Source organism: Zootoca vivipara, chromosome 16 (genome assembly GCF_963506605.1).
Source record: "Zootoca vivipara chromosome 16, rZooViv1.1, whole genome shotgun sequence".
NCBI classification, from domain to species: domain Eukaryota; kingdom Metazoa; phylum Chordata; class Lepidosauria; order Squamata; family Lacertidae; genus Zootoca; species Zootoca vivipara.
This window is the reverse complement of record NC_083291.1, coordinates 20,368,044-20,388,128: the sequence shown is the minus strand read 5'-3', so window position 1 is coordinate 20,388,128 and position 20,085 is coordinate 20,368,044. Positions and strand designations below refer to the sequence as shown.

Genomic DNA, 20,085 nt, shown 5'->3' with positions numbered 1-20,085 from the left:
GTTCCCCTAAGGCCCTGACGAGGGAATTGCAGCACCAGTGACCTGTCTGGATAGGTGGCATGGGCATAAGCCCGTACTGCCTATCAGGAGCACCCTGCACCCTGGATTGGTAAATGCGGGTGCAGGTTTGGTCACGGGCTGGGCCGGGTGATGGAGCCAAGGGAGCAGGAAGGTTTCCCTCGGGTCCGCACCCTGGCTTTTTAAGCAGCCCACACCTGGGGCCCTATCTGCTTTTCCTTCGTCGGGTTCCCCACCCACCAACCCTTGGTTCAAGCTGATGGTCAGTGACCTTGCTGTGACTACGGTGGTTGCTGTATTCTGGGGCCGGGTAGGAATTTGTCCACCAGGCAAATTGGCTCCAGCCTGGTGGTTTGGCTACCTCATAGCAATAGTCATAACTGGGTTGGGCTTTGGGGCAATCCTTGTCTTGGATGGAGGGGAGGCTGTAGTCTCCACGTGCCCTTCCAAACGCTGGGGTATCCCGTTAAAGGGATCCAGGGGGAGTTGTCCTGTCCTCATACCCAACCAGGGACCAGGGCCAATGACACTCCCTCCAGGCGGCGGTCCCTGCGGGGGTCACCCTATTCGATGTACAGTGGTACCTCGGGTTGCAAACGCTTCAGGTTACAAACTCCGCTAACCCAGAAATAGTATCTCAGGTTAAGAACTTTGCTTCAGGATGAGAACAGAAGTTGTGCTCCGGTGGCGCAGCAGCAGAGGAGGCCCTATTAGCTAAAGTGGTGCTTCAGGTTAAGAACAGTTTCAGGTTAAGAACGGACCTCCAGAACGGATTAGGTTCTTAACCAGAGGTACCACTGTAAGCCCTAGGAGCCCCTGCCCGGATTGACCTGTGCATCACTTCCAGCAGGCGGACCGGAAGTATTCTTTGATTGCCCCATGCCCAAGCCAAATCTTCTTCAACTGTATTCAATAAAGTTGTGGCCTGTTTCGATGCAAACCAGTCTCAGGAGTCTTTTAATTCTATGGGGATTGAGGAGCACAATGTCTGGGCCTGCAATTTCTGATCTGGGGACACACATAATGTGTGGACATTACTGCTTACTCTGGCTCCAGTGCTCCCCCATTGGTGGTGTTTGTAGCTGAATACACATGACATTAGCCCCGATCCATAGGTATCCTGTAGTTTCTTGAGAAATACTCCTTCTTGAAGCACTTTCCCTCCAACCAGCTTCCCTCCAGTTAGAAAGCAGACGGTGTGTGTACATTCAGCTGTTGTGCATGTGCAGATAACAGCTTCATTGAATTCATTGAATTCATTAAGTTCAGTGCAGGGAAACAAATCACGAAATGGGCACCAGGTGAGGAACATCCCCACTCTCTTTCTGGTGTGAATGGCAAGAATAAAAAGCAGAGAGAAACCATCTCCCGGTGTTTCAAGCCGCAAACTAATGTGTACACAGTTTCAGACTTAAGGCACATATTACCACATGTCGGCCAGGAATAAGGTGCTCATTTTCCTCACATTGGTCCCATGGACTATGCAGAGCAATTAAGACACTGTCAAATGGCTTGCCTTGCTCCTTCCACGTTCTGCAATAAACATAGATGATTTATTCTTTCTGCAGCAGGTGGAAGGAGACTATGTGGCTAAGAAGTGAAGGTGGGAACAGGCCTTGGAGAGAGATGTCTTTCCTCCCCGGAGGTGGATTTTCAGAACGCCTTCTCAAAAAGAGACTGCACAGAGCAAGGTTACTCTCTGTTACTCTCTGTTACTCTCAGCACCCCTGTGGATCACAGCTCCCTCCCTCCCGCACCCCACCCCACCCCACCCCACCCACCTTGAAGCTCTTTCAGTCTCCTGGGAACATAAGACAGGCTGCAAATAAAACTTTTATTATAAAAGTACTTGCCCACATACAGCACTCTGAATGTGGAAGATATCAGGAACAGATAATCTCTTCCAAACGCAGTTGTCTGGAAAATACTAAGATCAATTTCTAGATCAATACACATTCCTGGTTTTTTTGGATCTTGTACCAGAGAATAGAAGGTATGTCTGTGCTCATTGAAAACAGAAAAAAAGATCCTAGAGAGAAATAGATGTTGAGATCAAAACAAGCAGACATTTAAATTGCTTTCTCTGTGTGGATCCACCCCCTAAGCTCACTTCTCTACTCATGGAAGAATATTTCACTTTCATATCTAGCCTGGTTTCTGAAGACTCACAGCACTGTAAGTAATTTCCTAAGATTATTCTCCCATCGATTTATTGCACTGGATGCTTTGGGGCCCTCCAGTCTTACTACCTGCCCTGAAACAAGAGGTACCACACCAAAAGGAAGTTTGTGGGTTGGATCCAGCTCCTGAACAATTTTGCTTGGCTCGCACTGTCCCAATCGAACTTTAATTAAGGCGTGTTTAAAATGCATTTCTCATAGTTTCATTTGTAAGGCAAAAGAAAAAAGAAAATTGCTTTCAAACATCGCATGTGAGATTCAACCCACATTGCAAGTGAGATTCTATTTGGGTCCTGCATACAATACTTCAAGACTTTTATTATAAGGTCAGGCAACTCTAGGCTTGCCATACATTAGGAAAACTCCTGACGTGTTGTGTTGCGGGTGTCAGGAATTTTACTTTTTGAAATATGGCATCCCTAGGCAACTCACAATATGTAGAGAAGCCCCTGGACCACATCTGGATAATAAAATGACCTTGGGGGGGGATATGAAGCCTCTCCAACTGGTCCCCACCCTTTCCCCACCCTTAAAACTTCTGTGAGTTCCTTGAGCTGTTTTGCTAAATTGGGTTAAAAATTAAATTAAAAGATGAGGTTAAAAAAGAACCAATTAAAAGATGAGATTAAAAAAGAACCAAGCTTGTGCAAAACTAGGAAGCCCAAACCTTTAAAATTCTATACATTTGTTGAAAGTTTTCAATTTAATGCAAGCTAAAGGTAAAGGGACCCCTGACCGTTAAGTCCAGTTGCAGATGACTCTGGGGTTGCGGTGCTCATCTCACTTTACTGGCCAGCTTCCAGGTCATGTGGCCAGCATGACTAAGCCGCTTCTGGCGAACCAGAGCAGCACACGGAAATGCCATTTACCTTCCCGCTGTAGCAGTACCTATTTATCTACTTGCACTTTGATGTGTTTTCGAACTGCTAGGTTGCAGGGATTCCAACCGCCGACCTTCTGATCAGCAAGCCCTAGGCTCTGTGATTTACACCACAGTGCCACCCGTGTGTTACTCAGGCAATAAAAAAAGAATATGCATTGTAAAGAACATGCATAGTAAATAAGAGCAACATAAAAATACAAAGCAGCGAAGGTGCACTCAGGGCAGGATTTTTAAAGCAACCAGACACCCATAGAGGCCCCACTGAACAAATTCCTATTAATACTATGGAACTCACTCCCACAGGAGATAGTAATGGCCATTGTTAGCTTCTGGGTGGGGGAGTTTGCGCAAAATCATCTTACATTTTTCAAGCAAATGGGCTCACTTAAAAAAGGGAGGTTGGGATGGGTTGGTGGGGGGTGGGGAATGGATGTTCTGCAGGCCAAAAAAAGCCCATCCTCCCAATAAATAAGTACCATATATGCTTATTGGATTGAATGAGGATGTTTACAAAAATCCTACTCAAGTTTCAGAGGGTCTCTCCAGACAATTGTTTTTTGTTTCTGTATTTTGCAACATATCATTGACACAACAATGGTGTGTTAGTGGCAGATTTATACTGGACATCATTCTGCTGCTGCTGCTGCTGCTGCTGTTGTTGTTCTGTGATATTTCTCCAGTGGTACCTTATTAGCATCATTCTGAAATCCTGGACATCTGATTGTGTTTTTCAAAACAACATGACACCACAATGTGATTTCAGTTCAAAAAATGCAACCCAAATATGCATATTTTGTACAGTGTGCACAAAGCACATAATTTAAGGGAAAATGAATTGAAAAGCTTACACAAAGGTGCCTTTAAGGAGAAGAATGCATGGAAAATGTGTATAAAATGAATACAATTTATAAGTTTGTTTTTTACTTTTTTATCTGCAAAAAGTGGATGGGACAGACCTATGGTTGAGCACATTCTAAAATGTCATGAAGTGGAAATTGGGTGATTTGTCTATCCCTAGCTTGTGATCTTCCTTATTCCGAGACATTTGACTGGCCAGTGTTGGAAACAGCAGGCTGGTCTAGATGAAACATCTGATTAAAAAAAGTCCTTTCTTACATTCAAATGGAGAGCAAAGAGAACTGTGGAATGTGGAAAGAGAAGGTAGAGAAAGACTTGTGAATTTGGGAACAAAAATGTGATATGGGATGCAGAGAGGGAAGAAAGGAGAAAGTACTATGGGGTGAGGGAAGATGATAAGAGGGATGGAGCAGAAAGAACTAAGAGGGGACCTGCTATGGAGTGCTCAGGGGGGAGGCATTTAAAAGATAATTGGTTAAAAAGAAAGTGTTGGGTAACGAATGAGTGTAGCCCTCCTGAGCTATTTAAAATATGGTTATGGTTAGTCAGCAGACAGAGGGACTGTTCTTTATCAAGGACAAGAAAGCCAGAACCACCACTGACACTGGCTATACCTTTCAGAACCGTAACTCAAAGGCTTGTGCCTGAGCTTGCTTTTCCCTCCTCCCTCCCATTCATTCTTTCCTTGTGTGTCGTGCCTTTTTAGATTGTGAGCCTGAGGAGAGGGACCACTGAAAAACTGATTTTTCTAAGCTGCGTTGAGAGCCTCTTTGGCAGGGTTCAAATGTGCCGGCAAATAAATCACAGTGTGCTTTTGGTGGGGAGCGGGTGGCTCCCTTCTAGTTTGGTGGTTCTTGATTCTAAAAGGGAAGTTGGGATAGAAGCCTGCCAGGCAAGTGTGAACCCAGGCACACTGTCTAGCCAGGCTCATCATCTTACAAAATATGAAATCATCCAAACTGACCTATAAGCAAAGGTCTCCTTCTTCACAGCCTACATTCCAGCCCCCAGGTGGTTTGCTCTCCCTTCCGGGGAGCTTATTTTACATCTTCGCTGAGTTTAAAATGACTCAGAAGCAACTCAATACCTTTATCACATGATCTAAGGTTACACCACTCACATGTTAGCTACCAGAGAAACAACGAGCAGTTAATCATTGATTTAGCAAGAACTCAAAAGTGCTTGCCCCGGCTTTCAGCCTCATGGAAAATCCCCATGTTAGCAACAATCATCAATGTTGTTGTTGTTGTTGTTGTTTAGTCGTTTAGTCATGTCCGACTCTTCGTGACCCCATGGACCATAGCACGCCAGGCACTCCTGTCTTGCACTGCCTCCCGCAGTTTGGTCAAACTCATGTTCGTAGCTTCGAGAACACTGTCCAACCACCTTGTCCTCTGACGTCCCCTTCTCCTAGTGCCCTCAATCTTTCCCAACATCAGCGTCTTTTCCAAGGATTCTTCTCTTCTCATGAGGTGGCCAAAGTATTGGAGCCTCAGCTTCACGATCTGTCCTTCCAGGGAGCACTCAGGGCTGATTTCCTTAAGAATGGATAGGTTTGATCTTCTAGCAGTCCATGGGACTCTCAAGAGTCTCCTCCAGCACCATAATTCAAAAGCATCAATTCTTCGACGATCAGCCTTCTTTATGGTCCAGCTCTCACTTCCATACATCACTACTGGGAAAACCATAGCTTTAACTATACGGACCTTTGTCGGCAAAGTGATGTCTCTGCTTTTTAAGATGCTGTCTAGGTTTGTCATTGCTTTTCTCCCAAGAAGCAGGCGTCTTTTAATTTCGTGACTGCTGTCACCATCTGCAGTGATCAAGGAGCCCAAGAAAGTAAAATCTCTCACTGCCTCCATTTCTTCCCCTTCTATTTGCCAGGAGGTGATGGGACCAGTGGCCATGATCTTGGTTTTTTTGATGTTGAGCTTCAGACCATATTTTGCGCTCTCCTCTTTCACCCTCATTAAAAGGTTCTTTAATTCCTCCTCGCTTTCTGCCATCAAGGTTGTGTCATCTGCATATCTGAGGTTGTTGATATTTCTTCCGGCAATCTTAATTCCGGTGGGAGTTCTCGGTCCACATACTGCCTAAGCCTGCCTTGTAGAATTTTAAGCATAACCTTGCTAGCGTGTGAAATGAGCGCAATTGTGCGGTAGTTAGAGCCATTCCCATTTCAGTAAATTAAACAATATAACTTAACAGGGTAGCCTTTTTCTGACCCCTTTGGGATACAACTGGGCATCAAAACTAAAAATGATAGACATCGTGAAAATCTTCAACTTTGTCTTGATCGCAGTGAGGTTCTTTGTTCCTTCAGTAGTACTAGGACAGAGAGTAGCCCATGTTGCCCCGACCATCATGGCAAATAGTCAGGGATTATAGGAATTATAGTGCAGCAACATATGATGACCCCCTGCTCTAAAGCTTTGTTATTGTCTTCTTACCTATGAATGATGTTAACGTTTCTGGTTCTCTGTCTGCGCAAGTGTTTTATCTTCAGATTACCCTTATTTTGGGGGTTAATAATGTGCTTGTTCTCCCCACTGCCCTTTTCGTTCTCTCAATATGTTCTGCATGATTATGCAGAGACAAAGTGACAATGGCCCACACCAGGAGAAAGCGGGGGGGGGGGAGGAGAGATGCCACCATCCCCCCTCCCTTTATCCAGCAAAGACTAATCTGAATATTTTGCTTGTCCTTCAGAGAGAAGAGTTGAAGAAACAGGGTGATGAGAAACCAAACACACTCTGCAGAATTCATCCTGATAGGCTTCTCAACCACAAGGGGGTTGCAGAATGTTCTGTTTGCACCATGCCTGGCGTTCTACCTGGTTTTGATAGGTGGAAATACTGCTATTGTTACAATGGCCTGTCTGGATCCTCGTCTTCACACACCTATGTATTTCTTCCTGTGTAATTTCTCTGTGGCAGAGACTCTGGTCACATCCACTGTGGTCCCCAGAATGTTGGCAGGCCTAATGGTGGAAAGAAGCGCTATATCCTTTGGAGGGTGCCTGGCTCAATTTTACTTCTATTTTTCGCTGGGATCCACAACCTTCCTTCTGCTGGCTGTAATGTCAATTGACCGCTACGTGGCCATTTGCCACCCTCTGCATTACTCTGTCATCCTGAGCAGCAGAGTTTGCATCCAGCTTGCCCTTGGATCCTGGGCGATTCCCTTTCTTTTCATGATTCCCCCAACCATATTCAGGTCCCTGCTATCCTTTTGCAGCTCTAATCAGATCGACCACTTCTTCTGTGACAACGCACCCTTGCTCAAACTCTCCTGCTCAGACACCCGCCTCATTGAGCTTGGAGACTTCCTCCTTGCGATTCTGTTTGTCTTAAGCTCTTTTGTTGTGATAATAGCCTCCTACGTTGCAATCATCTCCACCGTCCTGAGGATCCCCTCTGACACTGGTCGGCAGAAGACCTTCTCCACCTGCACCTCACATCTTGTTGTGGTGGGCATCGGCTATGGCACTGCTATCTTCATCTACGTGAGGCCTGGCAAGAGCTACTCCACAGATATGAACAAAATGGTAGCCCTCTTGACGTCTGTAGTGACCCCATTCCTAAGTCCCTTCATCTTCACTTTGAGGAATCAGAAAGTCAAGGAGGTCTTCAGTGACTGGTTGGGGAATTTAAGAGGTTTACAGAGAACAAAACTGTGATTGGTGGGAATCATTAAAAAGGACTGCATTTCTGATTCAGACTAAGGTCCATCTGGTCTAGCAAAGTATTTAACAGCATCCAGTAAGGATTCTCTGGACACACAAAAAGAGAGCATGAAACTGCTGACCATTATTGATTGTCCTCCTCAGCAACTGATGTTCAGATGTATATGGAAATTCATTGTAGCTATCAGGGCTTATAGCAGTTAGCAGAGATGGTGACAGCTTTCAGAATCTCTCTACACCTCTGGGGATAGTCAACTGGCCTATGGATATTTGATTCTTTTAAGATTTTTAGCCTGTTGTACCGAATGCCATCTTTGGCACACAGACCAACTTCATCACATAAAAATCCTGTTTTGTCTTTTATATAGACTTTTTAAAATCTTTTATTATTTTTATTATCTAAATTTTGTCAATAAAGGCTGGATGAGTCTAGACTTTGTAGTCTTTTCTGGGCTTCCAATAGAGAGCCCCTTGCTAAAAATGCACACCTTGGGGGTTTCTGGTCTTATAATAATAATAATTTTAATATTTATACCCCACCCATCTGGCTGGGTTTCCCCAGCCACTCTTGCCAGTCAGAATGATTTTTAAAAAAATTGAAGCACACTGGGAAACAACTGGTTGGGATTTCTGTTTGCTTGCAGGAAGGTTAGACCATGTTGTGTTGAGGGAATCAGGGAGAATATGATAAATATGTTTTATAAGTGGTATCTGACGCCAGTGAAAATCCACAAAATGTACAAGACAAAAGGCAAACTCTGCTGGAGATGTAAAAAAGAAGTGGGGACATTTATACATATATGGTGGCACTGCGACAAAGTAAAAATATTTTGGAATGACTTATTGGAAGAATTAAAAAAAATGTAAGTATAATATAAAAAAGAGCTCAGAGTCTTTTCTATTAGGGATGGTGAGGGAAGATATAAATAAACAGGATGAAAAAATCTTTTTATACGCAGTAGCAGCAGCAAGAATTCTACTTGCTAAATATTGGAAAAAATAGGAAACCCCCAAAATTGGAGAATGGCAAGAAAAATTATTAAGTTATGTGGAATTAGCTAAATTAACAAATGCCATTAGAGGGAGCAGTAATAAAAAAAATTATTCAAAATTGGGAAAAATTTAATGGCAGTGCCCTATGATAAAAACTTGGATTTACTTTTAATATTCCATATAGATCAAAATTTGGAAATTAAGTGAAGCAGTGTAAAAAGGTATGAGTGTATTCGCCTGGGAGGAAGACAAGTGGAAGTCGGTTTACAGAAGAAGGATGTACATATTGGATTTAATCGATTTATTTGATTCATTTGATTTATTTGACATATTTGATGTAGAAGTTTTTTGGTTGAGATTGAGGCTCCCCCGACAACAGCCATACTGGGAGAAGAGGAAGAGCTAGTGGTTTAATGTACCATTTGTAGACTTCAACTTCAATTGCTCTAAACAAGACCCTGGAGCCTTCCATACTTCATCCTGGAAGTGGAGCAGCTTAGCAGTTGCCAATTCAGTGAGGACTACAGAGACTTGGTACTTATCCAAATCGAGCCCTTAATTTGCAATTACCATTTTGTTTTAATAGACAAACTTTTTAATGAGACCCAGAAGGACTTTATGACATTTTCTTAATTGATCTCGGTTGGTCCCTTTTAAAAATAATTTCACCAGGCACATCTGAGCTAATGGCAACCTTTTGAAATACTGGTGACACCCGCTGGAGAATTCTGGGCTTGTTGTCGTCATTCCAGCACAGCATCCAGGCCCAAGGTAGTCACTATTGAGCAGATTAATAACAAACTAAATGATAAACTACACTAGCCTAGCTTGGGGAGGTGGGGACAGCAAGCAAGCCATTTTTAGGCTGAAATATGGACATGTGGCGCTATGGCTGCCAATCAGACAGTAATTCACTGGTCTGTCCTGTAAAAAGCACATTCTGGCAAGCAAAATGAATCAGATGATTAAAATATATAATGTATAGCAGTACCAGATGGTGCAGGCAGGGCTGTATTCCTGACCTGGCTTCCCAGTGTTGCACGCATACCTTCCCAACATTTCTCCAATGAAAAAAGGGGCATCCTATTCCATCATCGGGACATGTGGTCTAAACCACAGAGCCTAGGGCTTGCCAATCAGAAAGTTGGCAGTTCGAATCCCTGCGACGGGGTGAGCTCCCATTGCTCAGTCTCTGCTCATGCCAACCTACCGTAGCAGTTCGAAAGCACATCAAAGTGCAAGTAGATAAATAGGTACCACTCCGGTGGGAATGTAAACAGCATTTCTGTGTGCTGCTCTGGTTTTGCCAGAAGCGGCTTAGTCATGCTGGGCACATGACCTGGAAAAACTGTCTGTGGACAAACGTCGGCTCCCTCGATCAGTAAAGCAAGATGAGCGCCGCAATCCTAGAGTCGTTTGCGACTGGACTTAACTGTCAGGGGTCCTTTACCTTTGGAGGGGCTGCAATTCCTGGTACATCATTTCACATAAGGGAACATGGGCATAGCCGGGGGGGGGGGCACAGCTGCCTCCCTTAATCAAGTAAATAAAAAATAATACTTAACTAACTGACCAATCACATTGTAGATGGCTCGGTTCTGCGCCCGCCCCCAATCTTGGCTACGCCCATGAATCACATTTGGAAGTTATGAGTGTGGGGAAAAAATATGAGTGAAAACTGGGTTACATATGAAAAATTAGTGAGAAAGAAAGGAAATAAGTGGAAAATAAAACCTTATGAGGAGGTTAAAGAATATGTAAATGATTGGTTGCACTATCGCCAGATCAATAAAATGTATAGTAAATAAAATTTGAAAGAAAAGGAATTTGATTATAACAAATCAAAATATGAAAGTGAAATATTAAACAATCATTGTAAAATACCTTTGAAAATGTCTAAATTGCTGTTGGAATGGCATTTGAAAGATGAAGAGGTAAAGTCGGTTATGATACATTGGGCCAAGGATTTGGGGTATAATATACAGTTAAAAGGTTGGGAAAAATTGTGTAAAGAAGAGAAAAAATTTACAGCTTGTAATGCTCTGAAAGAAAATATGATGGAAATGATGTATAGATGGTACATTACACCACTGAAATTAGCTAAAATGTATAAAATAAGTAATAAATGTTGGAAATGTAAGGAAAAAGAAGGATCATTTTATCATATGTGGTGGGAATGTAAGAGAGTGAAAGGCTTTTGGGAAATGATATACAATGAAATGAAAAAAATGTTGAAATATACATTTGTAAAAAACAAACAAAAAACCGAAGCATTTTTATTGGGCATTGTAGGTGAAGACATTAATAGACAGGATAATACATTGTTTATTAATACAACGACAGCAGCAAGTGTATTAATGGCATAGAAATGGAAGCAAGAAAAATTTCCAACAAAAGAGGAGTGGCAGAATAAACTAATGGACTATGCAGAATTGGAGAAGATGACAGGAAGAATTCGAAACCGACGGGACCAGAGGTTCTTAGAGGATTGGAGTAAATTTGGGAACTATTTGAAAGACAGCTGTGAACAACAGATTACACTAGTAGGACTACAAGAAGTTCTGTAAGGAGGACTATATGAAATATTGCAGGGAAAACTTAAGAAGGACATTTAATTATGGACTATTATAAGTAATAGTGAAGATAATGAAATATAAGATTAAGTGACGAAGAGGGGAAATCATCAGGCGTGGCAGAGGGAAGTCTAAAAAAATTGTATAAGATATGAATGAATGAATGCAATAAGATGTTTGGAAATATATGCAAAATAATATGTGTGTATGTGTATATATGTATGTGCATATATATATATGTGTGTGTGTGTGTGTGTGTGTGTATGCACACACACACACACACACACATATACATATACACACAAATAAAAATTTGTTATTATTATTATTAATACTAATACTAATACTTTGTGGGTCCACGTCTAATCTTGCCCCTTTCTAAAAATTTGTTTATTGGCGTGTGTTTTTCTTTACTTTGATAAATCTACCAAAGACTTTGGTAAATCTACCAAAGAATAAAATAAAATAAGATTGAGGTCGAGATCCAGGGTTTTTCTCAGGACGGTGGAGGGTTTGTGCTTTGTCCCGTTGGTGTACAGGTGGCAGCACTCCCCCTTCTTCTGATAGGAAATGCTCTGCAGGCAGGGGGAAGAAAAAATGAGGGGATCAACATGCCCTCACATGTTCTTTAGACTGCCTGGATAGGACTAGGAAGACAATTTTAAATTCTGAATGCATTTGTAATTTACTGTATGTGACTTGAAATAATTATAGCAAAATCAGAGTGACAGATCCCTCAGTAACACAAGCAAAGTAATCAAACCAGGCAGATGGCCTTCTCGGTGGTGGCGCCCACCCTGTGGAATGCCCTCCCATCAGATGTCAAGGAAATAAACAACTATCCAAAGGCAGCCCTGATTAGGGAAGTTTTTAATGTTTGAAGTTTTATTGTGTTTTTAATGTTCTGTTGAAAGCCGCCCAGAGTGGCTGGGGAAGAAATAAATTGTTGTTGTTGTTGTTGTTGTTGTTGTTATCACAGACCAATAAATTTAAAGATTATAATACAAAATTAATAATGTGATACTTACAAAATGGATGACTAAAACCCCCAAGACAATGTGTTATAGTGTAATGCAAATATGTGTAACAACCAATGCATCAATGAAATTACAAAACAGTACAGGACTAAGTGCCCAATAACCAATATGAAAGCTATACATAACAGAGGCACTAAACAATAAGTGACATAAGTAATAAACAATGTAAATACATTTCATGTGTCCCAAGGATTAAATGGACACTATATATCAGTAGAAATTGGTCAATATTGATGAAAACTCTGGAATATTTTTGTTTTGTTTTGCTATTTCCTCAGAAGCTACTGTAATAGACAGAAACCAAGATTGATTCTTCCCATGACATCGTTGGGCACACCTCAATTTAAAAATGAATGAATCAAAACAAATCTACTTGTTAAAAATGGAAGATTGAAAAGTGTGGCACAAATTAATGACTAACAGGAAGATGTGTAAACACCCTGCCAGTAAATCAGGAATGCCCGTAAACAAATAAGGCAATTTCTCTTTTTAAAATAATGTATATTTTGAACTGCTGATTTTATGTATACTTGAGTTATTTTTTGGGGTCAACTTGTTTTTAACTCCTGATTTTTTTATTGAAAATCTTGGTGTGCATTTCATGTTTTATGTAAACTGATTATCAGTTTCTAATAAAGATTTTTTTAAAAATAATTTTTAAAAGAGTGAATGTTTAATAAAAACAGTTTTTCACTTGAGGAGGCTGTTCATTCATTTCAAGCTTAAAAACAACAACCAAGGTACACAAAAATAGGCATTTTTATCCAAATTAGCAGGAGTCAGGAGGCCAACCCAAGCTCAGATTTACTTATTTTTTGAATGAAGGTAGAGCACAATCCCCACTGGCTGAAAAACTGGGTCTCTCAATAACTTTTTGGCTTCGTTGCTTATTACAAGGAACTTTGAAGTAGCTTAGCAGTTCTTCTGGGGGTTCTCAAGGGAGGGCAGGAAAAGCTGGGGAACGAGGAAGGAAGCTCCTCTTTTGCACACTGGATATAAGGCGAAAGTAAGAGTAATAAGAAATGTGTGGCTGCTGCTGTGGAAAGAAGAATATTTCTGCTGATGAAACTACAGGAAGAGAAAGGGGTCCAGGTTGTGGTCCCAAACCCTCTCAGCACAACTGATTGAAAAGCATATGAGATATGATGAAGGTAAGGCCAAAAAGTTTTACATCTGGGATCTGGATAGCGGGAGTTTCAGCGAAAAAGGCAGTAAGGTGGGGATAGATTAAGACAGCCCTCCACAAATCACAGTCACTGCTTCTCTACTGCAAATCACTGCCCCTCTCTGCAGCTGCTTTTCATAGGCAAAACAGAAGCTGAGATTTTATAACAAGATTTCCTGTGTTACACGTAATTTTCGAACCGGGCAGAAGTTTCCCCTTAGCTTTCTTGTTTTCCCATTGAGCGTCTTGCCTGCACTGTTTTTCTTATCTGAAGAATTAGTTACGCAGACAAGGAATTCAGATCCTTGCCATCAAAATTAAGAACACCTGTGGCCCTCCCAACCATTCCCTCCAGCATGGTCGATGGTCAGAGATGATGTGAGCAGTACTGGCATCCATGAAGGGAAAGAGCCGCAGAGCTGCCCTTTGCTGCTGTTCACCTGGATGGGGTAACAGCAATGTCAGGGTCACATGGTGCACCAGTAGAAGCAAGGCATGGGTAGGCAAACTAAGGCCTGGGGGCCGGATCCAGCCCAATCGCCTTCTAAATCCGGCCCGCGGACGGTCTGGGAATCAGCGTGTTTTTACATGAGTAGAATGTGTCCTTTTATTTAAAATGCATCTCTGGGTTATTTGTGGGGCATAGGAATTTGTTCATTCCCCCCCCCCCCACAAAATATAGTCCGGCCCCCCACAAGGTCTGAGGGACAATGGACCGGCCCCCTGCTGAAAAAGTTTGCTGACCCCCTGGAGCAAGGGTTTGGCAATGGTGCAGTCAAACTGGCTATGAGGTTGCCCCAAACCTGCTCTAGCCCCATCTAGGCATCATCAAAACTTGTGTCAGGAGTGTGGCTCCATGGCACCAAAGAGAGTGTGTCATGTCCTATGAACATGGTTGCTCCACCATATTTGGTCTGCCACCATTCTCCTTTAAATGGTGTGCTACTAAGCCTCTCTAAAAATCTGACACCCGCAAGTTAGGAATTGGTTGGTTTCTGTTTATTAGCCCAAGATATATCTGGGTGGCAGATAGAAAACGAAGCTTATTACAGCCTATTAAGACAGAGCCTATTGCTCGGTCAGTAGAATATGAGTCTTTTAATCTCAGGGTTGTAGGTTTGAGCCCCATGTTGGGCAAAAAGATTCCTGCCTTGCAGGGGGTTGGACTAGATAACCCTCGTGGTCCCTTCCAACTCTACAATTCTATAGAAAACCCAATAATGCATGCAGAGCGAAAGTACGTTTTTCATCAGGACCAGTTTAGGATAGCATGCTGCTATCCCTTCCTAAAAATCTGTTACCCCACAGTGACAGACACTGTCAATTTTCTGTTTCTGCGCTGAAGTAGTTCTCACGAAACAGTGTGACATTCCGGAAACACTGTCCGACAAGTTTGTTGACTAATTCAGCTACTTTGGAACTTTGGAATACGACAAGTTCGCTGACTACTTTAGCTACCGGTATTTTGGAACTTTGCAATACAAAGCTTTTCAGCTTGTTTCTTATTGAATGACTTTCTGCCATTTGGTTCCATTCATATCAACAGGGACTTTCAGAGACCTATAGGATTTGTTTTCATGTGGATTGTATTAGATATGTTCGGGTTCTAGTCTTGTTTTTGATATTACATATGTTGTAAATACATTCTGTTCGTTTGAATTTTGGTTCATGTGTTGCCCAGTTTTTGGTTTCACTTCAGTGTTTCCTACACAGGGGTTTAGTTTGTTTCTTACCCCACAGTTTACCAAATGTAGCAGAATGGGACTCAAAACAGAAGTGGGTGACAGATAGGAAATAAAGCTTATTACAGAAAACCCAATGCATGTAGAGCCATATTAATCTCTTCACCAGGACCAGTTTAGGTTGCTGCCACATTAAACCCCTTTAACTCTGCTAAGGTGTGGCTTTTCTTCAACTAGCTGAAATGGAATCAAACCAAAGATTTCAAACAGCACTTTAGTGTTATATCAATATCATTGCCCTTATGTCAATTCCTAAGAAGTGGGGAGAGCTGTAATTACTGTGGTATCCTTGTATCTTTCCCATCTGCCTTATATCATTACTGTATAAGAATAATTTTTAAAAGGAGACTAGTAATTAAGCCATGCCTCCCCCATGGGAACAGAAACTGACACTGAGACAATGAAGAGTGTTTGAACATGTGTATAATTACTAGCTTTATTAGATACAGATATCTTTTGTTTAAATATCTGTCAGTGTTTGACAGGCAATGTGATGTTGGACAGTCACATCGTGCACCCTGAGAATCCCAACATGGAAGTTGTTTCTATGAACATTTGACTATGTCTAAAAAGTTTATGTTGTTGTTTAGTCATATAGTCGTGTCCGACTCTTCGTGACCCCATGGACCATAGCATGCCAGGCACTCCTGTCTTGCACTGCCTCCCGCAGTTTGGTCAAACTCATGTTTGTCCATGGAGTTTTCTTGGCATGGATACTGGAGTGGCTTGCCAGTTCCTTCCCCAGATGGATCACGTTTAGTCAAAACTCTCCACTATGACCTGTCCATCTTGGGTGGCCCTGCATGGCATAGCTCATAGCTTCTCTGAGTTATTCAAGCCCCTTTGCCACGACAAAGCATTGATCCATGAAGGGGAAAAAGTTTATATGTCAGGGAATAAGAGGGAGGTTGTGACATAGGGTTGGGGAAGTAATTTGGTTCGGTTAACAATTTAATGCAAACCTTTCTCATTCATACATCCCCTACACACACACACACACACACACACACACACACACACACACACCAAATCACAGAGATCCTTTTAAATTCACACTTCTCCGAATTTTGTGGTGGAATCCCCCAACCCAAAAATGTGTACAGAAATCCAAATATTGAGGGAGGTTAGTGAAAATAACATACAAGAACATGTCAGTACAAAAATAGGCACATACCAAAACTTTAATATGTTTATATTATGATAAATGCACACTAAAAAGTTGTTTTTTAATGGCAGCTTGATGTGGATAAGAGACAAACCAAATTTAAGATTAAAAAATTAGAACCTAAGGGGAATCAAAATTGGCAGATTCATCCATCTCTACATGGGGAGGGGGCATTTTTTTGTTTAGTTCTGCTTTCTTTTTAGGAAGTGAAACTGCTGTTTTTAATCCTTTTAAATTTTGGGTTCTGTGAATACAGTAACACCTGTGTTATTGTTATGGTTTCACTGTGCAATATTTTTGAGAATGTTCCCATTCACTGTCCTTGTATTGTTGTTTGTTGTTGTTGTTGTTGTTGTTGTTGTAATTGTTGCTGTAATCTCTTCTTCTTCTTCTTCTTCTTCTTCTTCTTCTTCTTCTTCTTCTTCTTCTTCTTCTTCTTCTTCTTCTTCTTCTTCTTCTTCAGTTCACAGGTAAGTTTAATATGTTACGTGTGACCTCTAGACCAGGGATTTTAAATTTGGAAGCCACTATATTCCCCCTATCATTAATCCTGAGGCTAGAAATAAGATCAAAGCATATGTGCTTTGATGGTATGATTTCATCAATTGACAGGAGGCTGAGGAACAAATGTGCTTCTAGAAATGCTGGAAAACAATGATTCAGCCAACATTTCTTGAAATCTACCCAGAAATTAATGGGGAAATGTTTTCATGCAATTATCTCCTCCCACATTGTCCCCAGTGTTGTTTTGCTGAATAATTGCACTGATTCATGAGCATGTTTAATTGGGAGTTAACTCTCACAACTGAACTCAAAGGCTTATGAGTAGATAGGCATGAAGACTGCAGTTTTGGGGAGTTTTACACTATTTTCTGTGTAGATTGAACTGCTGCCCCAATATAATAGTGTACCTCAATAATAGGGCTTGTCCATGCTTCCACTCACCCTGCCACTTTCTCCTGGAAAAACCTGCTGTTCACCACTCAGTCGAAGCAAATGTCCTTTGGGTTTCTCATGGACTGACATTTGCTCCAATTCAGCAGTAAAGAGCAGGTTTTCTTGGGGAGAGAGTGATGGGAGAAACAGAAAATCACTCAGACCTGTGCCTAGAAAGCATGGGATTAGCAGAACGCCTCTCAGACCCATGATTTCTAGGCAGGAGACAAGTGTAGATGAGTGACAAAGGAGGCAGACATTTTTTATTTCCCCGATGCTCAAAAAGCACCTCAGAACAGGACTTTCTTGGAAGAACACAATGGCAGCCATTCAGATTCTCCTCCTGCAAAATAATTTAGCCTCACCCCAAATATAATGAAAGCAAAACAGCCAATATTTTCCAATTTTTCCATTTTCCAATTTGAGACAGTCCTGGTCTTCCTGAATGTTCTGAAGAGGCCCCATGGTCGTGGCCTGTTGCCTTTCTTTAATACCGGTGAGGTAATAACAACAAAACAATTCTTCAAAATAGCATGGGTTCTCATTACTGTACTACCTTTCCTTACAAAGGGAAGTGAGCAAAATCTTTTCCTATACAGTGGTACCTCGACATCCAACTGACTCGACTTCCAAAGGTTTCGACTTCCGAAGTCGACAAACCCGGAAGTTTTTTCGCTGCGCACATGCGCAGAATGAGCGCTTCGACAACCGAAGAGCGCCCCAGAATGGATCATCTTCGTAAGTCGAGGTACCACTGTATGATAATTAACAGATGGTAGGAACATGTTAAGTTGTTTCAGGGGCTAGATTCTGCCATTGGTTGCCAATAGTGTCAGTTTGCATTTCTTAGTACAGTACAGAAAGTATTGATCCGATGTGTAGAGATCTTTCCTAATCTACTTAATTCAAGAGGGTTCTGGAAGCTTCTCTGTGTGAAAGAAGGTTACATGATGTTTGGGTTATTCCTTCAGAGAAGCTGAGTACAGCTGGTTTAAACTGGTTCTGTTATCTCTTTCTGTCAAGGTCATACTGACTATAACAGTGAGGCCAGACGGAGCCTAGATTTCCCTCTCTCTCTCTCTCTCTCTCTCTCTTTCTCTCTCTCTCGGGAATCCTGCAACATGTTTTAAGTTTTTACTCTGCTAACTATACGTTGGAATCTACTTTGGATCAATACTGAGTAGAATTTCAATGACCAACTCTTCTCTAGAGTCAAAAGTGTTTCCCAGTTTAAAGAAATTTGGACTGTCCTTGCATGTCATGTGACATTTACCTGGGAATCATGGCAGCTGCTCTCACTGAGGACACAACCGAGCTGACGCAAAAGGGGGTTTCATGGGCAGGGGGGCTGCTTCCTACGAGAGTGTTGGCAACAGGAAAGGTCCATTGGCTGCACACAAGACTGCGCACACAGCAGCTGTTGGCTTCTCTCGTCTTACATTTTGTGCTCTGGCTTCCCATTCTTTTTGCTGCAGGTATAATGTGGAAACTGCATGGAGAGGGGTAACCATACTTCATCTGGTGGAACTATGGAATTCCTGCTCCTCGGATTCTCTGACTTGCTCCCGCTGCGGACCTTCCTCTTTTACCTCTTCCTCATGGTGCATTTGGTCACCCTTGCAGGAAATCTTCTCATCCTCCTGGCAGTGGCTGCCGAGCCCTCCCGTCCTCCCATGCTGTTTTTCCTTTGCCAGCTCTCTGCCATCGAGCTCTGTTACACCCTGGTCATTGTTCCCAAGACGTTGGCTGACCTGCCCAGCCCAGTGCCGAGCACCATTTCCTTTGTGGGGTGTGCGACCCAAATGCATTTCTTTGTAGCCCTGGGCGGCGCTGAATGCTTCCTCCTTGCAGCTATGTCGTACGATCGCTACGTGGCCATCTGCCGGCCCCTGCACTACGTGACAGTGATGAGCCAGGGCATCTGCCTTCAGCTTGCTATCATCTGCTGCCTCGGGGGCTTTGTGGTCTCACTGGGCCTCACCGTGGCTGTCTTCCGCCTGCCTTTCTGCAGCTCCCGCCGCATTGACCATTTCTTTTGCGATGTCCCTGCTATGCTCCACCTGGCCTGCACAAAGAGCTACGTCAGTGAGCTACCCCTCCTTGCAGCCTGCGTGATCCTCCTCCTGTTCCCCTTCCTGCTTATCTTCGCATCCTACACCTGCATCTCAGTGGCTGTGATGCGCATCCGGGACTCGGCTGGCCGGGGCAAAGCCTTCTCCACTTGCGCCTCACACCTGGCTGTCACAGTCTTACACTATGGCTGCGCCACCTTCATGTATGTCCGGCCCAAGTCCAGCTACACTCCAGGCCGGGACAAGATGGTGTCTCTTGTCTACACCAACATCACTCCCTTGCTTTACCCGCTGATTTACAGTCTCAGGAACAAAGAAATCAAAGGAGCTGTGAGGAAGCTGCTGCAGAAAACGCTGGCTCAGCCAAACTGCAACACCTTCAAGGGCAGGCTCAAGTAATTTGTGAACCCATGCAGCTGTATTGTCAGGAGCTGGAGTCAGGCGCAGGTCAGCAATGAAGCAGCTGGCGTCAGTGAAGTTAACTCTTTATTCGAGGAAACCAAAACAGCTCAGGCCTAGTGATCACTGCAACTCTTCCCAGTAGGTCTTGCTCAGATGAGGCAGTTGCAAGGACAGAAGGTCCTCGCCTTCCCACCGCTTCTACAACTCCACCCCTGGTTCCTTTCCCAGCAACATGAGGTTCCTTTGTCTTGTCTCTCTTTGCTCCACTCTTTTCATTCCTCTTCAGGTTCTGGGACACCAGAGGGAAGGGCAGCTGGTCACAGCAGGAGGGAGGGGGGACTCCCTGGCTTCTTCAGCAGCCTGCCTCATCTCTGCC

The 20,085-nt window shown here is 42.8% G+C and overlaps 2 protein-coding genes across 2 annotated transcripts; both read left to right on the top strand.

The window, feature by feature from the left end:
• The first annotated feature begins 6,673 nt into the window (after window positions 1–6,673).
• On the top strand, window positions 6,674–7,618 carry LOC118075264 (olfactory receptor 6V1-like). Its single transcript, XM_035097167.1, has one exon. It carries the CDS (start codon window positions 6,674–6,676, stop codon window positions 7,616–7,618), a length of 945 nt encoding a protein of 314 aa, XP_034953058.1.
• Window positions 7,619–18,728: 11,110 nt separating this feature from the next.
• LOC118075263 (olfactory receptor 10AC1-like) lies at window positions 18,729–19,706 on the top strand. The gene has a single exon (XM_035097166.2). It carries the CDS (start codon window positions 18,729–18,731, stop codon window positions 19,704–19,706), a length of 978 nt encoding a protein of 325 aa, XP_034953057.1.
• Window positions 19,707–20,085: the final 379 nt, after the last annotated feature.